General features: G+C 43.1%; 1 protein-coding gene, 1 long non-coding RNA gene and 1 pseudogene across 2 annotated transcripts in view; all 3 read right to left on the reverse strand.

The window, feature by feature from the left end:
* Positions 1 to 4,364: 4,364 nt before the first annotated feature.
* On the reverse strand, positions 4,365 to 6,043 carry TAS2R60 (taste 2 receptor member 60). Its single transcript, XM_081800892.1, is given in 5 exon segments — positions 4,365 to 4,409; positions 4,800 to 4,927; positions 4,930 to 5,242; positions 5,244 to 5,381; positions 5,383 to 6,043. Coding segments are annotated over 5 exon segments (660 nt in total). The 5' UTR covers positions 5,419 to 6,043.
* A 49-nt stretch (positions 6,044 to 6,092) lies between these two features.
* Positions 6,093 to 23,761, reverse strand: part of LOC145716455 (uncharacterized) — a 38,553-nt gene continuing 20,884 nt past the window's right edge. Inside the window, exons 2-3 of the long non-coding RNA XR_014139096.1 lie at positions 22,221 to 22,344; positions 6,093 to 13,237 (exon numbers count right to left, since the gene is read on the reverse strand). This is a non-coding gene — a long non-coding RNA (uncharacterized LOC145716455). The remainder of the gene's footprint in view (positions 13,238 to 22,220; positions 22,345 to 23,761) is intronic.
* Positions 14,320 to 15,446, reverse strand: LOC115939067 (bridging integrator 2 pseudogene; annotated as a pseudogene).

Consider the following 23,761-nt stretch of genomic DNA (forward strand, 5'->3'; position numbering starts at 1 on the left):
GCTATAGCACTAAGGTATTCTACTTCCATCATTCACTGGCCATGAGACCTCAGTAAACTTCTCTAAGCCTCAGTTTCTACTTTGCAGTGTTGTTTTCAGAATTAAATATATAAGGGATATAAGTAAATAAATTTCCTAATCCTATGCCTCACATAAAATAGGCATTCATAATTATTATTAATATCATCATAATGCATGATGAAATTAGACTACAGGCAAGTTAATAATAATAATAAGTTAACTATGCATTTTAAAAATATAACAAACCCTGCTACTCTTCTATGCTTCCCTGTGTGTTCAAGCTCCAGGAGAACTAGTCCCTGTGGGGAGATCATTCAGATTCTAGTAGATGTTCTGTTCTCCTAGGCTAACAATGTGAAAAGAGGAAGAAACAAAGATTAGCTTATACAGGATGCTTTGGAAAGAGAGACTGGGTCAGTAACAAAGAGAAGTGGCACTTCACTGAGATTCCCATAGGAAGGAGCTAAGCTTGTCATTCACAGTTGCTTAGCAACATGTAAATGAACAAGAAAGAAGCAAGGTAAAGCCATCACAAAATCAGGCATATCTTACTCTCTCACTTACTCATTTATTATTTCTACATTGAGCATTAGTCAAAGAGAAACAGAATATAAGTTTGACCTCCAAAAATAAGCTGGCCAGTTAGCAAAGGAAATACAGCTCAAACATCAGCTTAAAAATGTAGTAGGTAGCCTGGAAATAAATATACAGACAAAAGTCCATGTGCTTATGGCTGAGTTCCAGGTGCCGTAGAATTACTCTGCTCAATGTATCAAGTATTTACAAGTGCTTCAGGGGACACATAGAAGAATACAAGGCAGCCAATGCTTTCAAATACTTTAAAATATACTAGGAAGGGGTGCCTGGGTGGCTCATGCACTTAAGCATCTGACCCTTGGTTTCAGCTCAGGTCATGATGTCAGGGTCATAAGATTGAGCCCCATGTCCAGCGCCACGCTCAGCACAGAGTCTGCTTGGGATTCTCTGCCTCTCCCTCTCCTTCTGCCCTTCCCACTCACACTCACTCTCTCTAAAATAAATAAATAAAATCCTTTAAAAAGAATTAAAAAATATACTAGGCAGAATAAAACATGAATATAGATCATTCCACCACAAAACAGAATTCATGGGCGCCTGGGTGGCTCAGATGGTTAAGCGTCTGCCTTCGGCTCAGGTCATGATCCCAGGGTTCTGGGATCGAGTCCCGCATCGGGCTCTCTGCTCCTTGGGAGCCTGCTTCTCCCTCTGCCTCTCTCTCTCTCTGTCTCTCATGAATAAATAAATAAAAATCTTTAAAAAAAAAAAAACAGAATTCATCTCATGACTGAGGAACACCCCATTTATATGTCTTCAAAGGTCAGAGAGAGCAAAGCTTGGGGGGTAGCAAACCAGAAAAGCTTCCCTAAAGAGAAGCCATTTGGATTAACCTTTAAAAGTTAAATAGGGGGAAAAATTATATAGGATTTTCACTGGTAGATGGGGGGATAAGAGAGCACATTTCAGTATGTCAGGGAGGAAGCTCCAGGTATGTTGGGAACAAGGTTCATCCAGATTTTGCTACAAAATTGTATTTTACTAGAATAGACACAGAGAAAGATAAAATTATTGCCATATTGTAGAGGTTTGTGAATGCCAGGTTTAGGGACCCAAGCTTCATTTCTAGACACTGAGAGGAAGTGAGAGAGTGGGTGGAATGGTTAATTATGCCTTCAGGAGATGATTCTGGTAATGGTAGTTTTGAGGGAGGGAGGGGAAAGTGTAATGGAGCAAGTGGTGAAGAAGAAATTTTAGCAGTCCCAGTGAGAGAGGAGGGCAGTCTAATCTAAACTAGAATCCACAGGAATGGGAAGAAGGGGACAGACAATAGAGATACTGCAGAGGTAGCAATTGAAGACAAGCTGCTAATTAGGTTCAAGGGCTCAGCAGAGATGGGGAGTGAAAATTATCTCAGAGGTGGTAAGCCTGATTTACTGGATATAAATAATAGAAGAAATAGATCCAACTGAGCAGTGAAGGGGGTTGGTGGAGGGAAAGGAAGAGGGGAAAAGACATCCATTTAGAACTCACTAAATTTGAAATGTTCATGGTACTATCCGGTGGCGATGCCCAAAGTGGAAGAAAAGAGAGGTTTGGAGTTCTGAGGAAGGTCAAAGTTCTGATGATTGATTACTCGCGTGAAGGTCATAAATGAAGCTATGTGAACAGATGTAAACACAAAAGAAAAAGGAGCAGATGAATCCCTGACAAAGAAGACGGCTGGCTAAGGAAAGAGCCAGGGGGCAGGAGGATGAGCAGGTATGAGGAAGACATAAGAGGAGCAGCAGAGCGGGGAGGAGAACCTAGTACAGCATCACAGGACTTCAGCAGAGCGGGGAGGAGAACCTAGTACAGCATCACGGGACTCATAATTGGCAATTATGAGTGGTGCTCATTTTCCTTTTTTTAAAATCTTCTATCAAGATCAGGTTTTACTTTTGTAAAAGTATTGTTAATCAGTATATTTTTAAAAGAAATCACTTATTATGAAGAGAAGCAAATACCGTAGAGACATAAGATGAGGGCTGATGGGGTGCCTGGCTGGCTCAGTCGGAAGAGCTTGCGGCTCTTGATCTTGGGGTCGTGTGTTCGAGCCCTACACTGGGTGTAGAGTATTGCTTAAATAAATAAATAAACTTAAAAAGAAGATGCGGGCTGAGGATAACATCACATTTAGGAATTAGGAACTCCTGTGTGTCCTTTAGAAACACATTTGAACAGAATGGGGGAGCAGAAGAGGATTGTAAGGGGTCATGAGGTGGTGGTGGGTGATTCTCAGCAAGTGACTAATTAGCAGAGTGGCCACTTGAGGGGGTAAAAGAATTGGGGGGATTTTTTCAGGAAAGAAGATAAGATGCACATTTGTTGAGGAAAGTAAGGACAATGAAGAGGGAAAGTTTGAAGATTCACATAGAAGTGGGAATCCTTAACTGAGCAGGGCATAGGAAAGAAGCAAAAAGAGCCATGAAAAGCCAACAGCAGGTCTTCTAGAAAACCTGTCTTCTAATGAAAAAGAGAAGATGAGGCTTTACAGATTTTAAAGCAAATAGAGGGAAGGTTAAGGACCTGTTTGAATGGTTCAAGAGGTAATTGAGCTTAAGGAAGGTTTGAGAAGATCTATGGAAGGCAGAAAAGCAGCCTGCACTCTTCACCAAACCAAACCCAAGTCTTTTCTTCTTAAATCTTGTCAGATATAGATGAACCCCCATCAAAAATTTCAGTAGGTCTCAATATCAGCATAAAAGAAATCACCTCTGGGGCGCCTGGGTGGCTCAGTTGGTTAAGCGACTGCCTTCGGCTCAGGTCATGATCCTGGAGTCCCGGGATCGAGTCCCGCGTCGGGCTCCCTGCTCAGCAGGGGGTCTGCTTCTCCCTCTGCCCTCTTCCCTCTCGTGCTCTCTGTCTCTCATTCTCTCTCTCTCAAATAAATAAAATCTTAAAAAAAAAAAAAAAAAAGAAATCACCTCTGGGTTCATGGACCTTAACATTCACAAAGCAGACTAAGAGAGTAGGCTACTGCAGAGAACATAAGCAATATATAGAAATCAGAAACCCTTAGCTTTCATAGGGATCTCCAAGGGTCATCTGCAAATATACAAATCCCAGATAATACATACTGCCACACACATGCACAAATTGACCATGCTCTGTGAAGAGAGCTCAGACACCAGGAACTCTGGCACAGAAGTCTTCACTGCAACAGATGGCTGGAAAACAGGGAAGTGATTTAAAAAAAGAGAGAGAGAGAGAAAGAAAAGAAAAGGAGAGGAGAGGAGGGGAAGGAAGGGGAAGAGGAAGGAAACGGGAAGGGGAGGGGAGGGGAAGGGAAGGGAAGGGGAGGGGAGGGGAGGGGAGGGGAGGGGAAGGAAGAGAGAGGAAGGGATAATTTTAAACTCCAAGAGATTGATCACAGGGAAAATAAAAGTTTCCTGATTCTTTGGCCACATCAAGTCCCACAGGGAACAAAGCTGCATTAGCTACCCGCTTGCTGAGTGTAAATCAGTGACGCCAGCCCATTATCTCAGGACCTTCGATCTCACCTTGAAATCCTATTTCATTGAAGTTATTCTCCTCATCATTAAATGTAGCAGAGAGGAAAAGAGCATTAAAAGTGGCGAAGAGATTTAAAGAAGCCATGTCCCATTGCACCATGCCCTCTGCAGTAGAGTCTCTGAGGTTTTTCATTAATTGCAACTCAAGATGCCCAGCACTGTGCACAGCAGCCCCCCTCCAGCACACCTCTCAGCTTGGGGCTGCTCAAGAGCACTGATGGAGTGGACAGCTATGCATAGATAAATCACTGCCTGTCACACCCGGTGCCTAAATTCCAAGATGGAAAAACACCTGCAATGCTGAGCACCATGAAGAAAATAGGAGAAGAGGATAGCAAAGGAGATGAGAGCCAGGAGAACCTTGATGTGTGGCTGGGCACTGGGGTCACGAAAGCTGTGATGGACAGCAGGGCCTTCTTAGTGTGTCTTTCTAGAGACATGAGCAAAACCATGCCAACAAGGAAGACAAGAGTTGGGGCGCCTGGGTGGCTCAGTCATTAAGCGTCTGCCTTTGGCTCAGGTCATGATCGCGGGGTGCTGGGATCGAGTCCCACACCGGGCTCCCTGCTCAGCGGGAAGCCTGCTTCTCCCTCTTCCCCACTTGTGTTCCCTCTCTCACTGTGTCTCTCTCTGTCAAATAAATAAATAAAATCTTAAAAAAAAAAAAAAAGGGAAGACAAGAGTAAAGACTGTCCAGGTAACAAGTTTTAAAGAGAAGTAGGATTTCTCATATGATCTTATAGTATTCCCAGTGGCATTCCAAGATTGCAACCCTCTCCTTAAAAAGTAGTAATATAAGCTCTGGTTGCCTATGAAAAGAGGATGGTGCTCAAGCTGGAGAGTCCCAAGGAACTAAGCAGCATCCATGGAACCAACCCAGACACCTGCTGTTTTAGCCAGAGGAAGATGGGGAGGGTGTAGGTTGCGGTCTTCACGCAACAGAAAGCGCTGAGCTAGGTGAAGAACCATAAGGTGGCAGTGTTCAGTAAGTCCCACTGGAAGGCTAGGAACTGCAGTACAGGGTTGTATGGGAAGGCCATTGGATACAGGAAAATATAAATGCTCTTCCTCATCACCACCCACTGCAGACAGAGGCAAGAGGCCCCCAGGCTGACTAATAATTTATCACAAGGTTAACAGTGTTCACTGTAGCAACCACTCCATGCTCAGTGTTACAGTGATGAAGAAGCCGTTGCTCACTGCTGTCCCCAGGAACAAAAAAAGAAAATGAAATGAAATGATAGCCGGGGTGATGGCTCTCTTATCAGTCAGTCACTGGAGGTTCTGGAACCATGTCATCTCCATTCATCTCTCCTGTGGACAAGATGCGTCCCAAGACTTCAAGGTCTATTCCTGCTGGTTGGCTCTGCAAGGTCCTGCATGACGTTTGCCCCTCCAGCTGCCCCCAAGTGTAGAGGACAGAGTAGAGGACATGGGCCAACTCCTGAGGGTAAAGAGTTTCTTCTCCTCAGAACAGATGCAAATATTGCTAAGGCTCAGTTTCAAAAGTCCCCCTGCCTGCCCCTGAATTTCCCTGCCCTTCCTCTGCCTACTCTCTGCCCATGTCAACATTGGTGTGAATAATATACCAGGCAGGCACTCGCATTTAGGTTCTACTCCTCTAAGTTGAAACCTACATGACCGCACACCTTCTGGCACCTCTGTGAGGAAATCCTCTGTCAACAGTCAGAGCTCACATTCGTTGGTTGATTGTTCATTCCAGGCATTGTTCTAAGTGTTCTCCACTGTGTTAGTTCTCACTATGACCTTACGAAATAGGTGCTTTTGGAATACTCCCCTAATAGAAAAATGAGCTAAACCTCTACTAAAAGAGTTTAGTTCAAGTCCTATAACTTGTCATGACCATCAGCATCAAAAAGAACACAGGAGACAATTATGTATTTTCAGGCAGGTGACTTTTTTGTTACAACATTTTATAATTAGTGACCTAAGTGGCATTTCATGAAGGAACCCCTACTGGGATAGCAATAAAACCAATGGGATGTGGCAGAAAGAACCCAGGACAATGACTCACCATGAGTTACTGAGTATGTTGTTAGTCCCTCTGTGCCTCAATTTCTCCATCTGTAAGATGCAAAAAGTATCTGGGTTTTTTTTTTAAGATGTATTTATTTATTTGTCAGAGAGAAAGAGAGAGAGAGAGAAAGCACAAGCAGGGGGAACAGCAGGCAGAGGGAGAAGCAGGCTCCCCACTGAGCAAGGAGCCCAACGCAGGACTCGATCCCAGGGTCCTGGGATCATGACCTGAGCCAAAGGCAAATGCTTAACTGACTGAGCCACCCAGGTGTCCCTATCTGTTGTTTGTTTGTTTTTTTTAAGTTAGCTCTACACCCACCATGGGGCTTGAACTTACAACCCCCAGATAGAGAATCAGATGCTCTTCTAACTGTGCCAGCCAGGTACCCCAAGTATTATCTGTTCTAAGTCAAGATTGAACTAGAATCTAAGACTACAATCTCAGTTTTTAGAGTGAAAGAAAACATTAAAATAATATTATAAAAGAAAGAAATGATTATAGATTAAGAGTCTCAACTAAGGTCATAGTTACATGGAGGAAAGACCAAGACCCAAACTGATTCCAGGACCAGAGGTCTCTGCCATAGTTAGCAACACATCCTTTACTCTGATCTTCATCCTCAGCTGAAGTCAGAGATCAGGTTTTGAGTCTTGTCACAATCACTATGTATGGATCTTCAGACTAGTCATTTAATCTTTCTGAACGCCTTTCTTCACCTATAAAATATATGGATCACAAATATATGTGAATATGTATCTATACTATCTGCATAAGCATAAGGAAGAATTAAGGTGATGATGACAGCTGTTACTATAATAACTACCTGCCATTCCATCCATCCTGTAGAGGGACAAGTAGTCCAAGGAGAATTCAGGAGAGCATCAGAGATGCAGTAGAAGTAAGAGCACCAACTCTTGTACCCTCTACTTTAACCAGAGGAAGGCAGAGTAAGCAAAAGTTATATTTTTCATAGGAATGATGTTCCAAGAGTCAAAAAAAATCAATTAAGTGAGTACTTACTTACCCAAGTGAGTGATAAGCAGATTAATTTTTCTACAGGGAGATAGGCAAGGAGAAATTATTCTGGGTCATATATGGCAATATTGAAGGCTCAAGATAAAGTAACATGAGAGTGAAGGAGTATTTTATAGTACATTCCTGTTCTGGCCAGCACTGTATCCTACCAGTTCCATGCATACAACCCCATAGAGAACAGAATGCAGAAAACATAACATCTCCTTCCAGGTCCCAGTCCACCTGGAACAAAGATCCAGGCAGAATTGTTCTTCCAACACAGAGCCCTTGCTATGGTGAATACTGCATTCCTAGAGAAAGGAGAGATAGTGAACCAAGGTATTTTTTCACCTTGTCTTTCTGTGAAGATGCAAATCTTCAGGAGATAGAGCTCCCAACTGCTCTCTTCCTCAGCCTTGTTCCTCTGGCTGACATTTGGCCATTTCCTACTGGACCTTGGAGCAATGGGGCAAACTATGAACTTCCAGTTCTGGAGTTTGGCCAGTCACAGACCTCTCAGTATGGAAGCTCATCCTTCCCATTCACTTCCTACGTCTTCGATGGCTTGTACAACTGAAAAGATTCATTCAACAACAATTTACGAGGCATCTCCCATGTCAGAAGGACCCTGTGAAAGGCACTGGGGCTACAACGGTGAGCTAGGTACCTGCCCTCAGAGTGTTTTCATGCACCAATCATAAACCGCAACATTAACTGGCCACATACTTTGTGCAGATTAAGCTAATCCAAAAAGGTGAATAACCATTTGCGTTGAAATACGCAATGTGTTTTGTAGTGATTCTTCTGTTGTTTGTGCTTTTTATTTGTTCACTGCATGTTACTTCCTCATATTCAGACTTATTCTCTCAGGTGGGAGCCAAGTCTGAGAATTCTGAGTTTTCACAGCTGGTCTTTATACGTGTAATGGTGGGGATGGTCCAGGTAGGAATCCGGAGTAGATTCTCTATGTGGGAAACACATACCTCAAGGACTCTCTCGGAGAGGGATAAAATGGGAGGACTCCCAGGCTGCAGCTGGAAATGTTATACGGCATTCTGTTCCCACCAAGAACTCTGAGAAGAGCTCAGTGGGCACAGCAGCAGCAGAGCCTTCATTGGGGTACGAGAAAGACGCTGTCTTGTATGTTGCAAGGAAGGAGACATGGGCCACTGACGGAGATGGAATTTCCTTATGTCTAGGGAATAATCAGACAAGTTTGGCTACAGCAAAGGGAATGGTGGCATATCAGGCTGGGAAGAGTCCACAGAAAGCCTTGAAAGTCAGGATGAGAAACTGGGTTATGTTTTTGGTCAAGATGGAGCCACCAAGTGTTTGGGGGCTCTTATGAGCTAAAACCTAGGGAAAGGAGGTTAAGAACATCAACCAATCAAGAAGGTTGTCCTGAGATAAGCCCACTAGACCTGGCATAACTCAAAGGGCTGTGAACATGTTGCGGGACATTAGAGTCACATCACCATCCTCTCCCCACCCAAGACATTCAGCACAGTTCTGGAACTCCACTGTTCCAGGAAACAGTAGACATGGAAAGGCAGTCTTCCAGGTGCTTCCAGATGCGTGGTCTGTGGATACAGATACCGCTGCTGCTCTTGCCTTCACTGCTCCACCCAACCCTTTTCTAGTCTTTTGGTCTACATACGTTTTTAAAATTAATTCCATCAGCAAAACAAATTTAAGACATGAATCCAACCATATGCATATTTATTTAACTACATGCATGTGTACTTTACTAATATATTCTGTACATCATAAAATATATACACAAAAAAGGAACTAAAAGGATGAGATAAAAATAAGTGGAAATTGGAGTTGCCACACTTTTCTTTCCACATTCAGTGGATCATTGTGCACACAACTCTGGGATGCAAACACCCCAATTTGGAGACTTACATCCTAGGCACTGGCATTCAGGATCCACCTCCTGGGTGAGCAGACAGGAAGGGAAGGATTATCAAAATTAAGAACAGTAGCAAACTTACTTTGTTTTCCTTCTCTATCTTCTGTTGGCCAAAACCTAAAAGCATTTTCACATCAGACAATTCTTTTTAATTCAACATATAACAAACATGCAATATCATGGGCAGGACCTAGAGTGGTGGGAAACTCCTATAAACCCTCAGCCTTCCATGGGATCAAACTGAAAAGACTCCATGGGTGGAATCAGTCATAAGCTGGGCACAAAAGAAGGGAATGGACAATGGCAGACAAAGGAAAGAAGGAAGTTCCAGATGGGACAAATGACCACAGGCTAGAGTGAAGAAGATGTGGAGATGTGGGGAGATGGAAAGAATCTTTACTGGGCTGGAGTGGAGAGACTGAGCTGACAGCAGAACAGTAGTGAGGAGGGAAGTTGTGTGTGGAATGGTGTAGGACAATCTATGCCACCATTAAAAAAAACACTTCAGGTTGACCACAGAGACAACCGACAACCATTGCAGGTCTCCAAAAAGCAGTCTGACCCAAAGGATGCTTGGAGAGCTTTATAATGGCTGCTCATATAGAGGGTATGAGAGGTCTATGAGGCAATGAGGCCAACATCCCAGCCTAGGGTGGCTTGGGACACACACTGGGTGCTAGGAGCAGTGGATGGAATGGCAGGAACAGAGAGGGGTGCAAAAAGAATTAATAGGGCATGGAAGGAGTAGGAAAGAAAGAGGGAAATGAAAAGAGAGAAGGACAGTGCCCAAACTTTACAGCTTCTCACCACTCATGGGCTTGTCCACAGATAATGATTATTGATACTGAGAACTTGAGACAGACCAGCCTTTGTCCAGAGCTTTCCAAAGCCTGGTCTTCAGGACCTTTCTCAGCTTAGGGGTGCTTAGCACCAGGATGCTGGAGTACAGACAGATGCCTGCATAGGTCACCACTTCCCAGGCCCAGTACCAGTGACTCTGACAGGCTGTGATGTTCATAGAAACAACAATCAGAGACAGGAAATATGAGGTATAGAAGACAAGGAAGAAGACAAGTGACTTCAGGGCCATGGTGTGAGCCTGTGTGCTAGGATCACGTGGGCCCAGTCTATAGTCCCTTATCTGCCCCAAGTGCTGGCACAGTGAGAACATGAGCAAGAGCATGGACACCAAGAACAGGAGGAATGGGACTGACCACGTAAGCATTGCACGAGGTAGAATAAAACACCAATAGAAGGGCTGTACTGTATCAGCCAGGATGCTGTTTCCTTGGGAACTCGGGGAGCCATAAGAATTCTAGTCCCAGTGGCTGATGAGATGACTGTCAGACCAGCGAAGACCAGGGAGCCCAGCAGCAGCCTGGGCACTGACCGAGAAATCCTCCACTTCAGCCAGAAGAAGACAGGGTAGGAGAAGACAGTGATCTTCACGCAGTAGAAGACGGCAAGCCAGGCAGTGAGCCAGGAAGCAAGAGTGTTGATGAAGTTCCAGGAGATGTGGTAATAGTCCATTTCAAAGAAGGTCAAGAGGTTGTTCAGGATGGCCACCCCATCCAGGCAGAACCGGGCGGCCAGGAAGGCCATAATCATGTCACCTGCGGGCAGCACCTGGCGTCACACCCACTCCCTGCCCAACACAGTAACTATGAAGCCATTCTGCAGCACTGCAGCCAACGACTCCAGGAAGAAGATGACCATGAAGATCAATGCAGGTGAGGAGGGCATCCTCTCCAGAAAGCTCTGCTCACACTGGGACACATCCACAAGGAAAAGTGGCCTCTCTGGCCAAGCCACTCTGTTGAGACGAGAGATCCAAAAGCTCTCTCCTTGGATTCACACAAAAGCCTAGCTGCTAGCAAACACCTCCAGTACTGCAGGATTTGAAAAGACGATCCCTGTGATCTCTCTCGGCATGCAAATCACTCCCAGCTCAATGACTTGCTGTCTATATTTGCTTAACCTGTATTTGCCTGCTCCTTACCAGAGCCAGAGGCAGGGAGATGTTAACAGAAGAGAGACTCCATGGGTGATTGAAAATACTCATATTTTGTACTTTATTTCTTAACCATATTATTTTTTTTCCTGACTTTTCTTTAAAAGATGTCCTTATCCTTGTTTGGCTCCCCTAACCACAAACCTTGCCCGACGCTTCATGTCCCAGTTTAATATTTTATTCACTAGCCTGTACACATTACAATAAGGCCCATCTCTTGAATGTGTGGAGTAAGAAGTCATCCATATGCACAAGCACCAGGAAAAGGCTCATTTTCTCTTCCACTGACTGCTCATGCTGCCTAAAATTTCACTGGCAGGCTCCATATTGAAGTTTGAGGAGTCTCCAGTTAAAATGTGAATATCCCTGATGTGTTAACATCAAATCTGTTAGCCATTAATGCCTTAGCTTCAATGTGCTTAGCAAACCAAAATTACTCCTTTCCTAAGAAGGCTCTGAGGAAATGAGAGAGTATATAAGTCACGAGAAGGGAAAGACAGAGAAGGGAAACTGGGAGACCAGATCCAGAATGGACATACAACTGGAGCCAGGGAAGCAAGAGTTGGGATGACAACAGGAGCTCAGAACAAGTCCATGGGGTGGGGGTGGGGGGACAGTAAGAGAATAACAACCAACTTGTTAGAACACCTTGCTGTTTATAAGGTGATTACACATATTACATTTTGCCTCCACTGCCAAACACAGAGGGACACTGGTCCAGATCAGGGAGCAATGGAGAAGAACCCAGCTAAGGTGGGTTTTTAAAGGGGCAAGAATGCTTCAAAACATGAAAAATAAAAAAGCAAAGGGGAAAGAGGGAAGAGAGAGGAGAGTAGAAGGAAGCAGAGGTGGAGGAGGAGAAGCCCGGAAGGGAGTCTCCTCTTCCAATATCAAAGATCCTGGAGTCACGATCCTCCCCAAGGCCACTCACAAATAAAGGCCTTCTCTCCCACTGAACATGGTCTCACTCAAAATTCCACAGTGAGAGGTCTACTGTGAAAGATGAAAGAGAATAAAAACAAGAATAAACATTTATAGAAACCTCAGGGAAAAGAGGTATGGCTACCTCTCAAACATGACATTTGCTTGAAGAGCTGCTTCAATTTTACTCAAAACATCACCAAAGAGCATATAATCCACTCTGATCAATGGTTTTGTAACTCAGCTTCAGTGTCTTGATTTAGTTCTTTGCATGTTTTCCCCTGTCTTTTCCTTGAAGACAGCAGCAATGAGTGGCTCCTGCAAGTTTCACAATAGTTTGGCTCTTCTTGGAATCCTTTTGGTGAAAGGCCAGCTTCATGATGTCATCAAGAAGCAAGTTGAGGCCATGGCACACACGCCCTGTTGCAATCACATGTAACCAAGTATCCCCTGTGTGCTCACAGGCAACTTTGTGACTTGCACGGTCATCAAAGCAAATACTTTGCCAGAAATGGTTTCCCCAGGATTCTTCCTTTTCTACAGTTGACAGCTCTACAAGTGATGTTTTCTTTTGTTTCCATACTCATCTGTAAGCAGGTTGAAAGAGTATCCTTCCATAGGCACCTGTTCGTCCATCTCTCAGTGCTCCATTAGATGTGTCTTAGAGATGTCCCATGTCCCATGCAGAGTCTACCTCCAAAAGAGACCACAAGCAGGACAACTTTCTTCATTGTTTTTGAGACTCCTTCCAATATGCAACACCAATCCAAATACCATGTGCTTCTCACCACAATGTGGGGCATGTTTCTGTTTTCTAAAGGTGTCTCATGGCTGAAAATAAAACTGACGAATCCTTTTATAGCACAATTGTCAAAAAATTTTTAGCATGATGCCTGAGTCCCCTGTGAAATTTTGCTGGTATCAACACATAATAGCAGAAGGTCAGATTCAAGTGGACAATTCTGAAGAGACCTACCTGCACTTCCTTCATTTTGACTCTCTACACTAGTAAAGGATTTTTTTGGCTTCTGTTCATGAGGGAGTTTTTTTGTTTTATTTTTTTCTTATTACATTAAAAAACACACTGGGTCACCTTAGTGACATGTGAAAATACATATTTCATTTAACAGCATTTGTAAGTTCTGGTGTCCATTCCCCACTGGACCTTTGAATGACCTGCAGTGTGCAAATACTTCCACATTCTTCCACGATTTCAGGTAATTGATTGTCTGTGCCAGGGAGAGGTGGAGGAGGAAGGAAATAATTTTTAAAGGCTACACTGTGCATAAACATGAAGCTCAATTATGCACTAATTTAATAATGATTCCCCAGCAGAATAAGCTTGAAATATTCTTCTGCCCCTACAGACCTCCTCTCACTCATATATTCAGGTAAATAATTTTGAATAAAACATTGAATCTAATAACAATCTAGTATAAAATAGAATTGTAGCTTTCTTTTTTTTTTTTTTAAAGATTTTATTTATTTATTTGAGAGAGAGAGCACATGAGAGGGGGGAGGGCCAGAGGGAGAAGCAGACTCCCTGCCGAGCAGGGAGCCCGATGCGGGACTCGATCCCGAGACTCCAGAATCATGACCTGAGCCGAAGGCAGTCGCTTAACCAACTGAGCCACCCAGGCGCCCTAGAATTGTAGCTTTCTAAAAGTAAACCTGGGGGTGCCTGGGTGGCTCAGTTGTTAAGCTTCTGCCTTTGGCTCAGGTCATGATCCCAGGGTCCTGGGATCGAGCCCTGCATCAGGCTCCCTGCTCCTCAGGAGGCCTGCTTCTCCCTCTCCCACTCCCCCTGCTTGTGTTCCCTCTCCCGCTGTGTCTCTGTCTATCAAATAAATAAAAAATCTTTTAAATAAATAAATAAATAAATAAATAAATAAATAAATAAATGTAAACCCGAGTTTACAATACCCGATTATCAAAATGTATAAGCATAGTTAAATATTGCCTAATATTCAAGTAAATTTATGCACTTTCTTTTCAACTGAAAAAAAGAATAGCATTCTAAAGCTATTTTTGCAATGATATTTTGCAATGATAAAGTTTGTCTGCAAGGAGATCCAGAGTCTAATTTTATTCTAATTCAAGAAATTTTAGATTGGTTTTTTTTTGTTTTTTGTTTTTTTTTGTTTTTGTCAGAGTAATACTTTATTTAACAACCTGAAAATCTGTTCTTTTGGCTCTAAGTCTTGCAAAATGAGTGGTTCACTGTTCTCTGAGTATGTGTGGTAATGTGTCTCTATGTGGACGTGTCTCTGTCTACAGATGCTTATGCTTTTTATAGTCATTTTAGGCCCACTTTACTTAATATATAATATATAATTTTTATTCTAACAATGCTAAAGCCTGAATTAAATATTCCCAGGATCTAATAGTTTCTTCTCCTAAGTCTGCCGCCCTCCCTCCCCTAAGTCTGCTCCTCAGCCTCCATTAATGCTAGATCTTTAGAGACCACCAGCATTCATACGGTTGGAGAACCTAAAAATGGATGCTAGATCTTAAGTCCCTCTGACCTATATACCCTCTAGCTGAGGAGCTTGTCTGGGGAGGTGTGTGTGGAGGTCTCGACAGTTCCCCTTCACAGGTAGTCAGTTTGAGCTGTAGATACCTCTTCTTGAGGCACGGTTGCCATGACATTGCTCTCTTCTGGAACTGCAGAGACGTGAAGCTGAAGATCTTGGCTCTCAGGGGAGTCAGCAGAGGTGAGCTTATTGTTCTCTTCCTTGTCCTCGATCTTCTTTGCTGGGTCAGACTCTGAAAAAACCTCAGACATCATCAAGGTAGGGGAAGTACAAAGTTCTTCTGGGTTCAGATTGTTGATGTTTTCCTTTCCTCTGGCCTCAGAAGTTCTTACTGGTTTCGCTGGTGGCTGTGGGTCAGGAGAAACCTCTAAGGAGGCCCTAGGACTTGGAGTCCCAGCCTCCAAGAAGGCCCTGGGACTGGTAGGTGAACCCTGCTCAGAGGCTGGAGGGCTGGAGGGTATGTTCCCTGAGGAGTGGCTCTGGGTGGAGGAGGCCTATTCGGAGGTGCTGAGGTCCTCTGGATAGAGGCTCTCTTCTTTGGTTGTTCAGATCCTTCACTTGAGGTGCGGGTTCGGAGGACTACTTCTGGGAGAGAAGAGGGCTGCTCTGAAGGGATAAGAGCACTGCCTGGCGATGGAGATGGCGAGCAAGGGAGAACTTCCTCCTGGGACCTGCCGCCCTCAAAAGTGGGAGAGGGCTGGGCATGGGCGGGGCCACTGCAAGCTGGGAGAGGCTCTTCCTCCTCAGAGGAGCTTGCTTAGATTGGTTTTTTTCTCTCTCTGACTTGCACCATTTGAGCAATGGAGAGCAATAAAATTAATCTCTAAAGGAATAAATCAATGCTCCTTCCATAATGCTATAAACTTCACTCAAATGTCTAACATCTGGTAGAAGGATAAATCATGTTCAACTCCTAAATCAGCAGTTTATAAACCATGCCTTGCACGGGTTTCTCATGGTAGAGAAGGCACAAGATGAGAACTGAGGAAGTGCAACCACGGGCACCCACTTCCTTTTCAAACAGAGCAGCTCTGGGGTGCCTGGGTGGTTCAGTCAGTTAAGCCTCCAACTCTTGATTTTGGCTCAGGTCATGATCGCAGGGTCATGGATGGAGTCTGCTTGTCCCTCCCCCACCTCACGTATGCACACTTGCTCTTTCACTCTCTCTCAAATAAATAAATAAATCTTAAAAAACAAAACAGAGTAGCTTTGCTCATATCTAGTTTATATGCATATATATATATATATATATATATTTGTATGAGGTCTCAGTTAAAGACAGGACTCCACCACAAAAAGCAAATTTGGAGATGATGTCCTAGATCAAAAGTCAAAGAGGAAAAGAGATTGAATCCCTGCATCTTCTTTCACCCTCTCCCCAAAACTCTTCTAAATTGACTATACAGAGATTTTTAGGAGTTATTTTTCAAGCCTCCAATCTACAATAACAGAATGAGTAAAGAAAAAGAAACACTTGGGAAGCTGGAAAGTAGATGGACGAGTAGCCAAAAACATAGCAGATCTGAGAAAACTAAATCCTATGCAAGCAGAAGGAAAAGTCAAGAACTAACCTGACTTTTACTCAGGATTTTCAGTACCAGGTGCCTCTGGAGAAAAATTGCTAAACATTGGTTATAAGTCAGTTTAAGATTCAGATTCCTGGGGCGCCTGGGTGGCTCAGTTGGTTGAGCGACTGCCTTCGGCTCAGGTCATGATCCTGGAGTCCCTGGATCGAGTCCCGCATCGGGCTCCCTGCTCGCCGGGGAGTCTGCTTCTCCCTCTCCCACTCCCCCTGCTTGTGTTCCCTCTCTCGCTGTGTCTTTCTCTGTCAAATAAATAAATAAAATCTTAAAAAAAAAAAAAAAGATTCAGATTCCTAAATCACTTCCCCCTTTTTGCATAACTGGGCAACCACTCTTCCCCAGCCCTAGGGAAAGACTAGAAGTTATTCCCTGGAGAGGATAAAACAGGGTCTCTGAGCTGGGTAAACAACCAAACACATCAGAGGTAATGGTACACTGAAAACAGACAAATTAGGTAAACAAACACTTTTCCCTCACTTGGGTTCCAGAACACTGACACCCAGGCCTTCAGCTTCCAGGCATGAAATGAGTGTAGACTTTTATAAGAATCCAAGCATTCTAAGAAAAAAATCTAAAGACACTATCAGAGATTCCTCAAATAATTAGCCCTGCCAACATTCTACAGTGAAGCCTGTGGTCAACAAGTCCCATTCACAAGTTCACAGTTTCCAGTCAGTCCTCCATCCCTTACTCAACATGAGCAGAAAACAAGGAGTTTGGAGTATCTGAGAAAAGGTGGAAGACAAAACGAAAACAAAGCAACAAAAGAGCTACTTATAGGAAATTCATCAATGCAAGGAGAAAAACTTTCCTCCCCAAAATCAATATTTTCAAGAGTTCAGAGTATCCAAAACAACCAAATAAAATAACAAGATGTTATTAAAAGGTAACATTCAAAACTTTTAAAAATTTCACTCAAATTAAAAACATGATTAGCTGAAATTAAAAACTCAATATAAGAGATAGAAGGTAAAATTTATGAAATATCTCAGAAAGCAGAGCCAAAAATACCCCACAAAACTACAGGTAGAAAACAACACTGCTAATCCAGGATATTGAACACCCAACTAACAGAGATTCTAAAAGGAGAGAAATAATAAATGGTGGGGAAAATCCCACCAACAAAATAACTGAAGAAAAATTCCCAGAACTAAAAGACATAATTTTTCCAGGGGAGCCTGGGTGGCTCAGTCGTTAAGCATCTGCCTTCAGTTTGGGTCATGATCCCAGGGTCCTGGGATTGAGCCCCGCATCAGGCTCCCGGCTCTGTGGGAAGCCTGCTTCTCCCTCTCCCACTCCCCCTCCTTGTGTTCTCTCTCTTGTTGTGTCTCTCTCTCTGTCAAATAAATAAATAAAATCTTTTTAAAAAAACATAATTTTTCCTATTAAAAGGGCCCTCCAAGTATTTGGGCCATCATAAAGTTTCAGAATATTGAACCCAAGGTAAAGATCCTACAAGCTTCTCAAGAGGGCAAGAAGTGAAGAGGATACCACATTCAAAATATTAGCAATTTGAGTGTTTTTTAGACTTTTCAAAGGTAATTTTGGAAGCTAAAAGACACTGCAACAATCATCTCTGACCTAGAATTTCCTATCTGGATACTCAAGTGCAAGGGCAAAATAAAATCTTTTCAGACAATCCAAGTCTCAAAAACAGTTTACTTTCTGTGTAAGCTTTCTCTGGGAACCACTCCTCCAAAGCTAGAGTATAGTATGATTAAGGAAGACATGGGGTACAGACAATACAAGTCCAGGATGAGAGAGAGGCAAAGGGGATCACCAGGACGATTGTAAAGGCAGATCTCAGGGCAGAGGGAGGTACACCGAGCATGGGGACAATTCCAGACTGGAACAAAACAAGAGGCCCCAGGAGAGACTTCCTCAGGCAAATAAAATCTTAGACTACTAAATGTTTCCAAAATTATTGAGAAGGATTTAGACCACTGATGTAGAGTTTGAAAACAAAAAGCAAATAAAACAAGGCAATTATTAACTCAACAGAAAACAAAAATGTGTACAGGAAAGAAAAAGTAATTGTGGAATGCATAGTTCCATCATGAATAACATTTTTTCTTTAATAACACTTACACTGCCATTAAAAGAAAACATGTTTCTCTACTTGCAACACCAGACACCAAATTGGGGGAGTGGGGTTTCTCACACCAACCAATTCTCCAACTCTCCAGACATCAACTGGGGTGCCCTACAATTCAATTCCGACACTAGTTACTCGAAGTTAGTACAGACCCACAGGTTAAGGGCTCAGTTCCCCAAGACTGCACCTGCTTCAGAGGCCAGTCTCAAGGCTCAGGTTGTCACTCGTACTTCTGACCAACCAGCTATAAGGTGGAGGTTCCCACATTTCCTCCTCACGTTCAATAATTTGCCATAGCATCTCACAAAACTCAGGGAAACACTTTACTTATATTTACTGGTTTATTACAAACTATTTAGATGAACAGCCAGATGAAGAGGCACATAGGGTGAGACCCAGAAGAGTTCCAAGTGTAGGAGCTTCTGTCTCCATGGAGTTGTGGTTCCCCACCCTCCTGGCATTTGAATGTGTTCACCAACCAGGAAGCTCTCTGAACCTCCTGGTTTAGGGATCGTATGGTGGTTTCATTATGGAGGTACAATTGATTAAATCATTGACCACCAGTGATCGACCCAATGTCCAGAGGCTGGAAGTGAGGCTCAGAGTTCCAACCTTCTAGTCATGTCTGGGTCTTTCTATCATCAGCTCCATTCTGATGCTAGGGGCCCCCAGCCACCAGTCATGTTATTAGCATCAAAAAGGCATTCCTGGGGCACCTGTGTGGCTCATTCCATTAAGCATCTGCCTTCCATCTGCCTTAGGCTCAGGTCATGATCCCAGGGTCCTGGGATGGAGCCCCATATCAGGCTCCCTGCTCGGGGGGGAAGACTGCTTCTCCCTCTCCCTCTGCCTGCCGCTCCCCCTGCTTATGCACGCTCTCTCTCTTTCTCTCTCTCTGTCAAATAAATAAATAAATCTTAAAAAAAAAAAAAAAAAAAAAAAGACATTCCTATCACTCCAGAGATTCCAAGGGTCTCAGAAGCTTTGGCTCAGGAACTAGGGTCAAAGACTATATATTGGAGCAAAAAATGCTCCTAGCACCCCTATCACTCAAGAAATTACAAGGGTTTTAGTAGGTCTGTATCAGGCACCAGAGGCAGGGACCAAATGTATATTTCTTACTATGTGACAGTCATAACATTTCAAATACTGAATATTAATTTAGCCAACACTACAATAAAATGACATTGAAAAGTGAGACAGAAAGGGTCTGCCATGGAAATGGGGTAAGGAAGAACTAAGTTTTCATATTCCATAGTGGAAAGTACGCCGGAGACTGAGAAATCAAAAGTAGCAGTACGAGCGTATAATTTAGAGACAAGACACACACACACACACACACACACACACACACACACGGCTGAAGGCAGTGAAAGCAGTTGCTTTGGGAAAGAGGGGGTTTGGAAGAGAATGGGAGCAAGAACCACTGTTTTTCAAAACAAACTGGTAGAAATATCTAGCTCTTTAAACTACATGTATATATAACTTTGATAAAATCTTAAGGAAAAAAGAAATGAGAAAAGACAACAAGGAGAGAGCTAGAAGCAAATATAGCCAAGTTATTCCTCCTTGGTTTTTGTTAATAGCAGTGCTTCCTAGAAGCACGGATTCATTTTCCTCTTGCAGTTAAGTATTGGACTGCTGTCCTCCATAAACAGGAATTATAATGATCTAATATTACTCATAATCTTATTAAAATCTTCCAAGTATGTGTTTTTCATAATCATTTGGAGGAAGAAAGGGCAGAAGTCAATATAGGAGTCATGTTTCTAAAATGGCTTAATCATTCCACTAAAAAAAAAAAAATCATAATCTAAGATTTTCTATTGTTCAAATGTGATTGTTCTCCTAACTTTTTTTGTCTTCACACTCCTCTATCTTGTCCCTCCTGGGATCCTCAAACAGCCCCCATCCATCATATACCTCCCTGGAGGCATGGGGCGAAGGAGGCGTGGGACGGGAGCGAGTGTTGGTGGCAGCATATTAGGAAACACTTCCTAGGATGAGGCCAAACTGTGCTGACCTATCTACCACGATTAGTGGTGTGGTGGTCCTGGGAATTGGGGGATAAAATAAAGAGGCAAAAGAAGAACATAGCAACCACTGTGTTCCCACCATGATGTGGGAGCTTACGTGTTTCCTCTTAAACTTAATAAAGGAGTTTAAAAACGCATTCCCAATTGTCCAGTGACTCCTGACAATCCCCTCAGAGAGCTCCCATCATTTTGTCTGCCTGTACAGAAACAAAGGAAATAGACAGACTTCAGTGGGCTGTAGTGGTCAGGTTTCCAACTGGGTAACCCTAGGGAAGGATTGCAGAATTGCTATAGGAACACTGGGTGAGGGAGTGTGGACCCAGTAGGGACTGGGTACTGGGCTCCCAGGTAGGTAGGTTGGTAGACTGGTTCAGTTTCCCCCATCAGACCATAGGAATAAAAGTCAGAAGAGAGCATTTTTTTTTTTTTTTAATCACAAGGCATTAAGTAGGGAGCTCTAGGAAAGAAATACAATCTCAAATTGAACCAACATTCATTGAAAACCTAATTGTGGCTGGCATTCTGCTAAGCACATTCGCATACATCATTTTCTCATTTAATCTTATTCAGGGATGCCATATGTGCTCCAGATTTTGCTCTTTATTATTAGATACACTGTCTATACCTCTGTGAGGAAAATACAGTGAAGCTGTTGCCATTCTGCCTTTGCCCTGAATGGGAGACCAGGATGCCACATCGCCACATGATGAGTCCCAGAGCCTGGTGGGACCAAAAGAAACCAGCTTGATCTCCTTGCCGTTTTTCAGTGACTGAGTCTCAAATTTCTGAACCAAGATTGCTGTTTGGAGTAATGAACAAGTGTCTTCTCATCTTCCTGTTTCTCCTCTTCCCCATAATATTTCTTATTTACCACCAGGGGACAACGAGTAAAGACACCCAAGCAGGCAAACATTAGAGAGTCTGAGAAAATATCATGACACTCCCAAGAAAAACACAAAAACACGATGTTCATCGTAACATTCTACGAGTTCTAATTCATTTAGAGCTGGTTTGTTGTAAAGGGCATAAAATGTAGATTTGGAAGCCCTGGGCTTGGGTTTCATTTCTGTCACTTTCTCAGCCTGTAACCTATGATTGTCTCCTCCTCTTCTTCCACCTGGCTGTGTACGATTGTAGTCATAAATACTTGCAACTCTGTGAACATTAGATGAGGCAATATGTATAAAAATATTTGTGTCCATGGCTAAGCCCTATATAATAGTGATTGAGTAAAAGAACCACAACCCAGGAAAGATACTGGAGACAAAGCAAAAGAAACACAATGCAAACTCCTTGCTATCAGCCTGTTGGTTTCCTTTTCTGAAGGGAAACATTCCCACGACATTCCTGCTCCAGAGTTTTTCCTCATTTACAAAAAACTGCCTTTTCTGTTCCTTACTTGTGAACAAATCTCAACTCTTTTCACACCTTCTTTGTAATGTTTTGGAATCCTGCTTCTTTCTCTTAGAACATACAGCAGTACCCTGCTGCATCTGAGGCTTTTGAAAGGGGACCCGCTCGTGGAAAGGGCATCAAAACTCGGACGAAATGTCCTCCAAGTTCCCTGCCAGGCTGAGAGGCCACATCTCTGACCCTTCTCTCTTGTTCCCAGTCGCTCTCTGGGAACCTCTACCTTTTTTCATCAGTCTCTCTGGGAACAAGTCCAACTTCACCAGCTCTCCAAGAAATACCTTCAAGCTACTCATCATTTTCAATATGCACAATTAAGATACCTCATTAATAAAAAAAAAAAAATCAACCTAATAGTTCCTGATAGTTTACTCCTATTCCAAGCTTGACATTTTGGCAAGTAGTGGTATCCCCACCAGCAGTGCGTCCCACCAGAGATCACCTCCTACAGTAGAAATCGAGAGGTACATTATGGCAGATGAGCCGCACTCACTGAGGACAGCCTCTGTGGAAGAGGAAGGTGGGCTCTCTGAAATCATGAATGTGCCACCTACCTTAGACGGACGGGTAAGAACCACCTCCCCCAGAGAAGGGCTGCATTCCCAGAGATGGAAAGGAAGCCATGGCTCTGGCTTTTCCATGAACTGGAACCCGCTCTGACCCAGGTCTGGAAAACACCTGGAAAAGAGAAAAGAAGTGGAAGAGAAATAGGCATCCTCTAGAGAAGGTCTGCTTCATGCTCCTGCTGATGCGTGAGAGCACCTCGGTTGAAATGACGGGGATTTATCTTTCCCTGAAGAATTGTTCTGACGTGTGCATAAGGAGGCATATATAATGATATTCTTCGCTGCTCTGTTTATAACAGCCAAAATCCAGAGGGAAGAAAAGCGTAAATGTCATCATCAGGTCAGTGGTTCTTAATGAGGACAGTGTAACCCTCTCTAAATGATACTTGGGAAATTTATGTGGGTGCTTAGATTTGCACCATCTTTGGGGTTACTACTGGCCTTTATTGGTGGGAGGCCACGATGTACCCCGCACAGTGAAGAATTTTCCCAGCCAGCAAGAACTTTGGGTGTCCCACCAGACACTCCTATATGTGAAGAACATCTGAGCCAAGAATTTAACTCAGTTATATACAAACACAAAGTAATTTTTACACAACTGTAATATGCAATGAGTTTTCTAAGAATGGAACCACCAAATAAACGGACACATCAGAACTTGGTTAAGTTTGAATCTTTGCCACAAGTTGTTCATCATCTCAGAGAAATCCTAAAATCGATAGCAACATCACCCCAAGTATTCAGATCAGCAACAAACACCTAAATCGGTCTTCATGTGGGGCTCTAGCCCTCCCCTAAGTCCACACCTGGTGCAAACATCTGTCTACTTTATGACGTCATCTGTGCCAGTATGCATGATCCATTTATACATCAAAATAACACACTAGTTTATTATAAATTGCGCTTCTTTGTGTTATTATGCTACAGTTAGAATACCCTACAGATTTTAAGTCATATTTTAAGTAAGCCATCTTATTTATGAATTTCACTTCAGGATTAATATAGGAGGTATTTCCCAATATTTTATAAAAAGGGGGCATTGGTCCAGACAGATTATCTTTAATTACATATACTTTGGAATACTCTGCAAGAATTGAAAGGATTAGCTAAATCGGGGCGCCTGGGTGGCTCAGTCGTTAAGCGTCTGCCTTCGGCTCAGGTCATGATCCCGGGGTCCTGGGATCGAGCCCCGCATCTGGCTCTCCCTGCTCGGTGGGAAGCCTGCTTCTCCCACTCCCCCTGCTTGTGTTCCCTCTCTCGCTGTGTCTCTCTCTGTCAAATAAATAAATAAAAAATCTTAAAAAAAAAAAAGGATTAGCTAAATCTATATAAACTGATATGGAAAAATCTCTAAGACAGTTGAGTGAAGAAAACTATTTCAGGGAAACGTATACAGCATATACAGGTAATACCAATTTATATAAAGATATACACACAAAATCACAAAACTATGTATGATGATATACACGTAGAGAGAGAAAAATGCATGGAGGAAACGTCTGAAAGTTTACAAAATGAGCCGATAACAA

The sequence above is a fragment of the Leptonychotes weddellii genome, chromosome 12 (assembly GCF_054177405.1).
Source record: "Leptonychotes weddellii isolate Sample4059 chromosome 12, ASM5417740v2, whole genome shotgun sequence".
Classification (NCBI taxonomy): domain Eukaryota; kingdom Metazoa; phylum Chordata; class Mammalia; order Carnivora; family Phocidae; genus Leptonychotes; species Leptonychotes weddellii.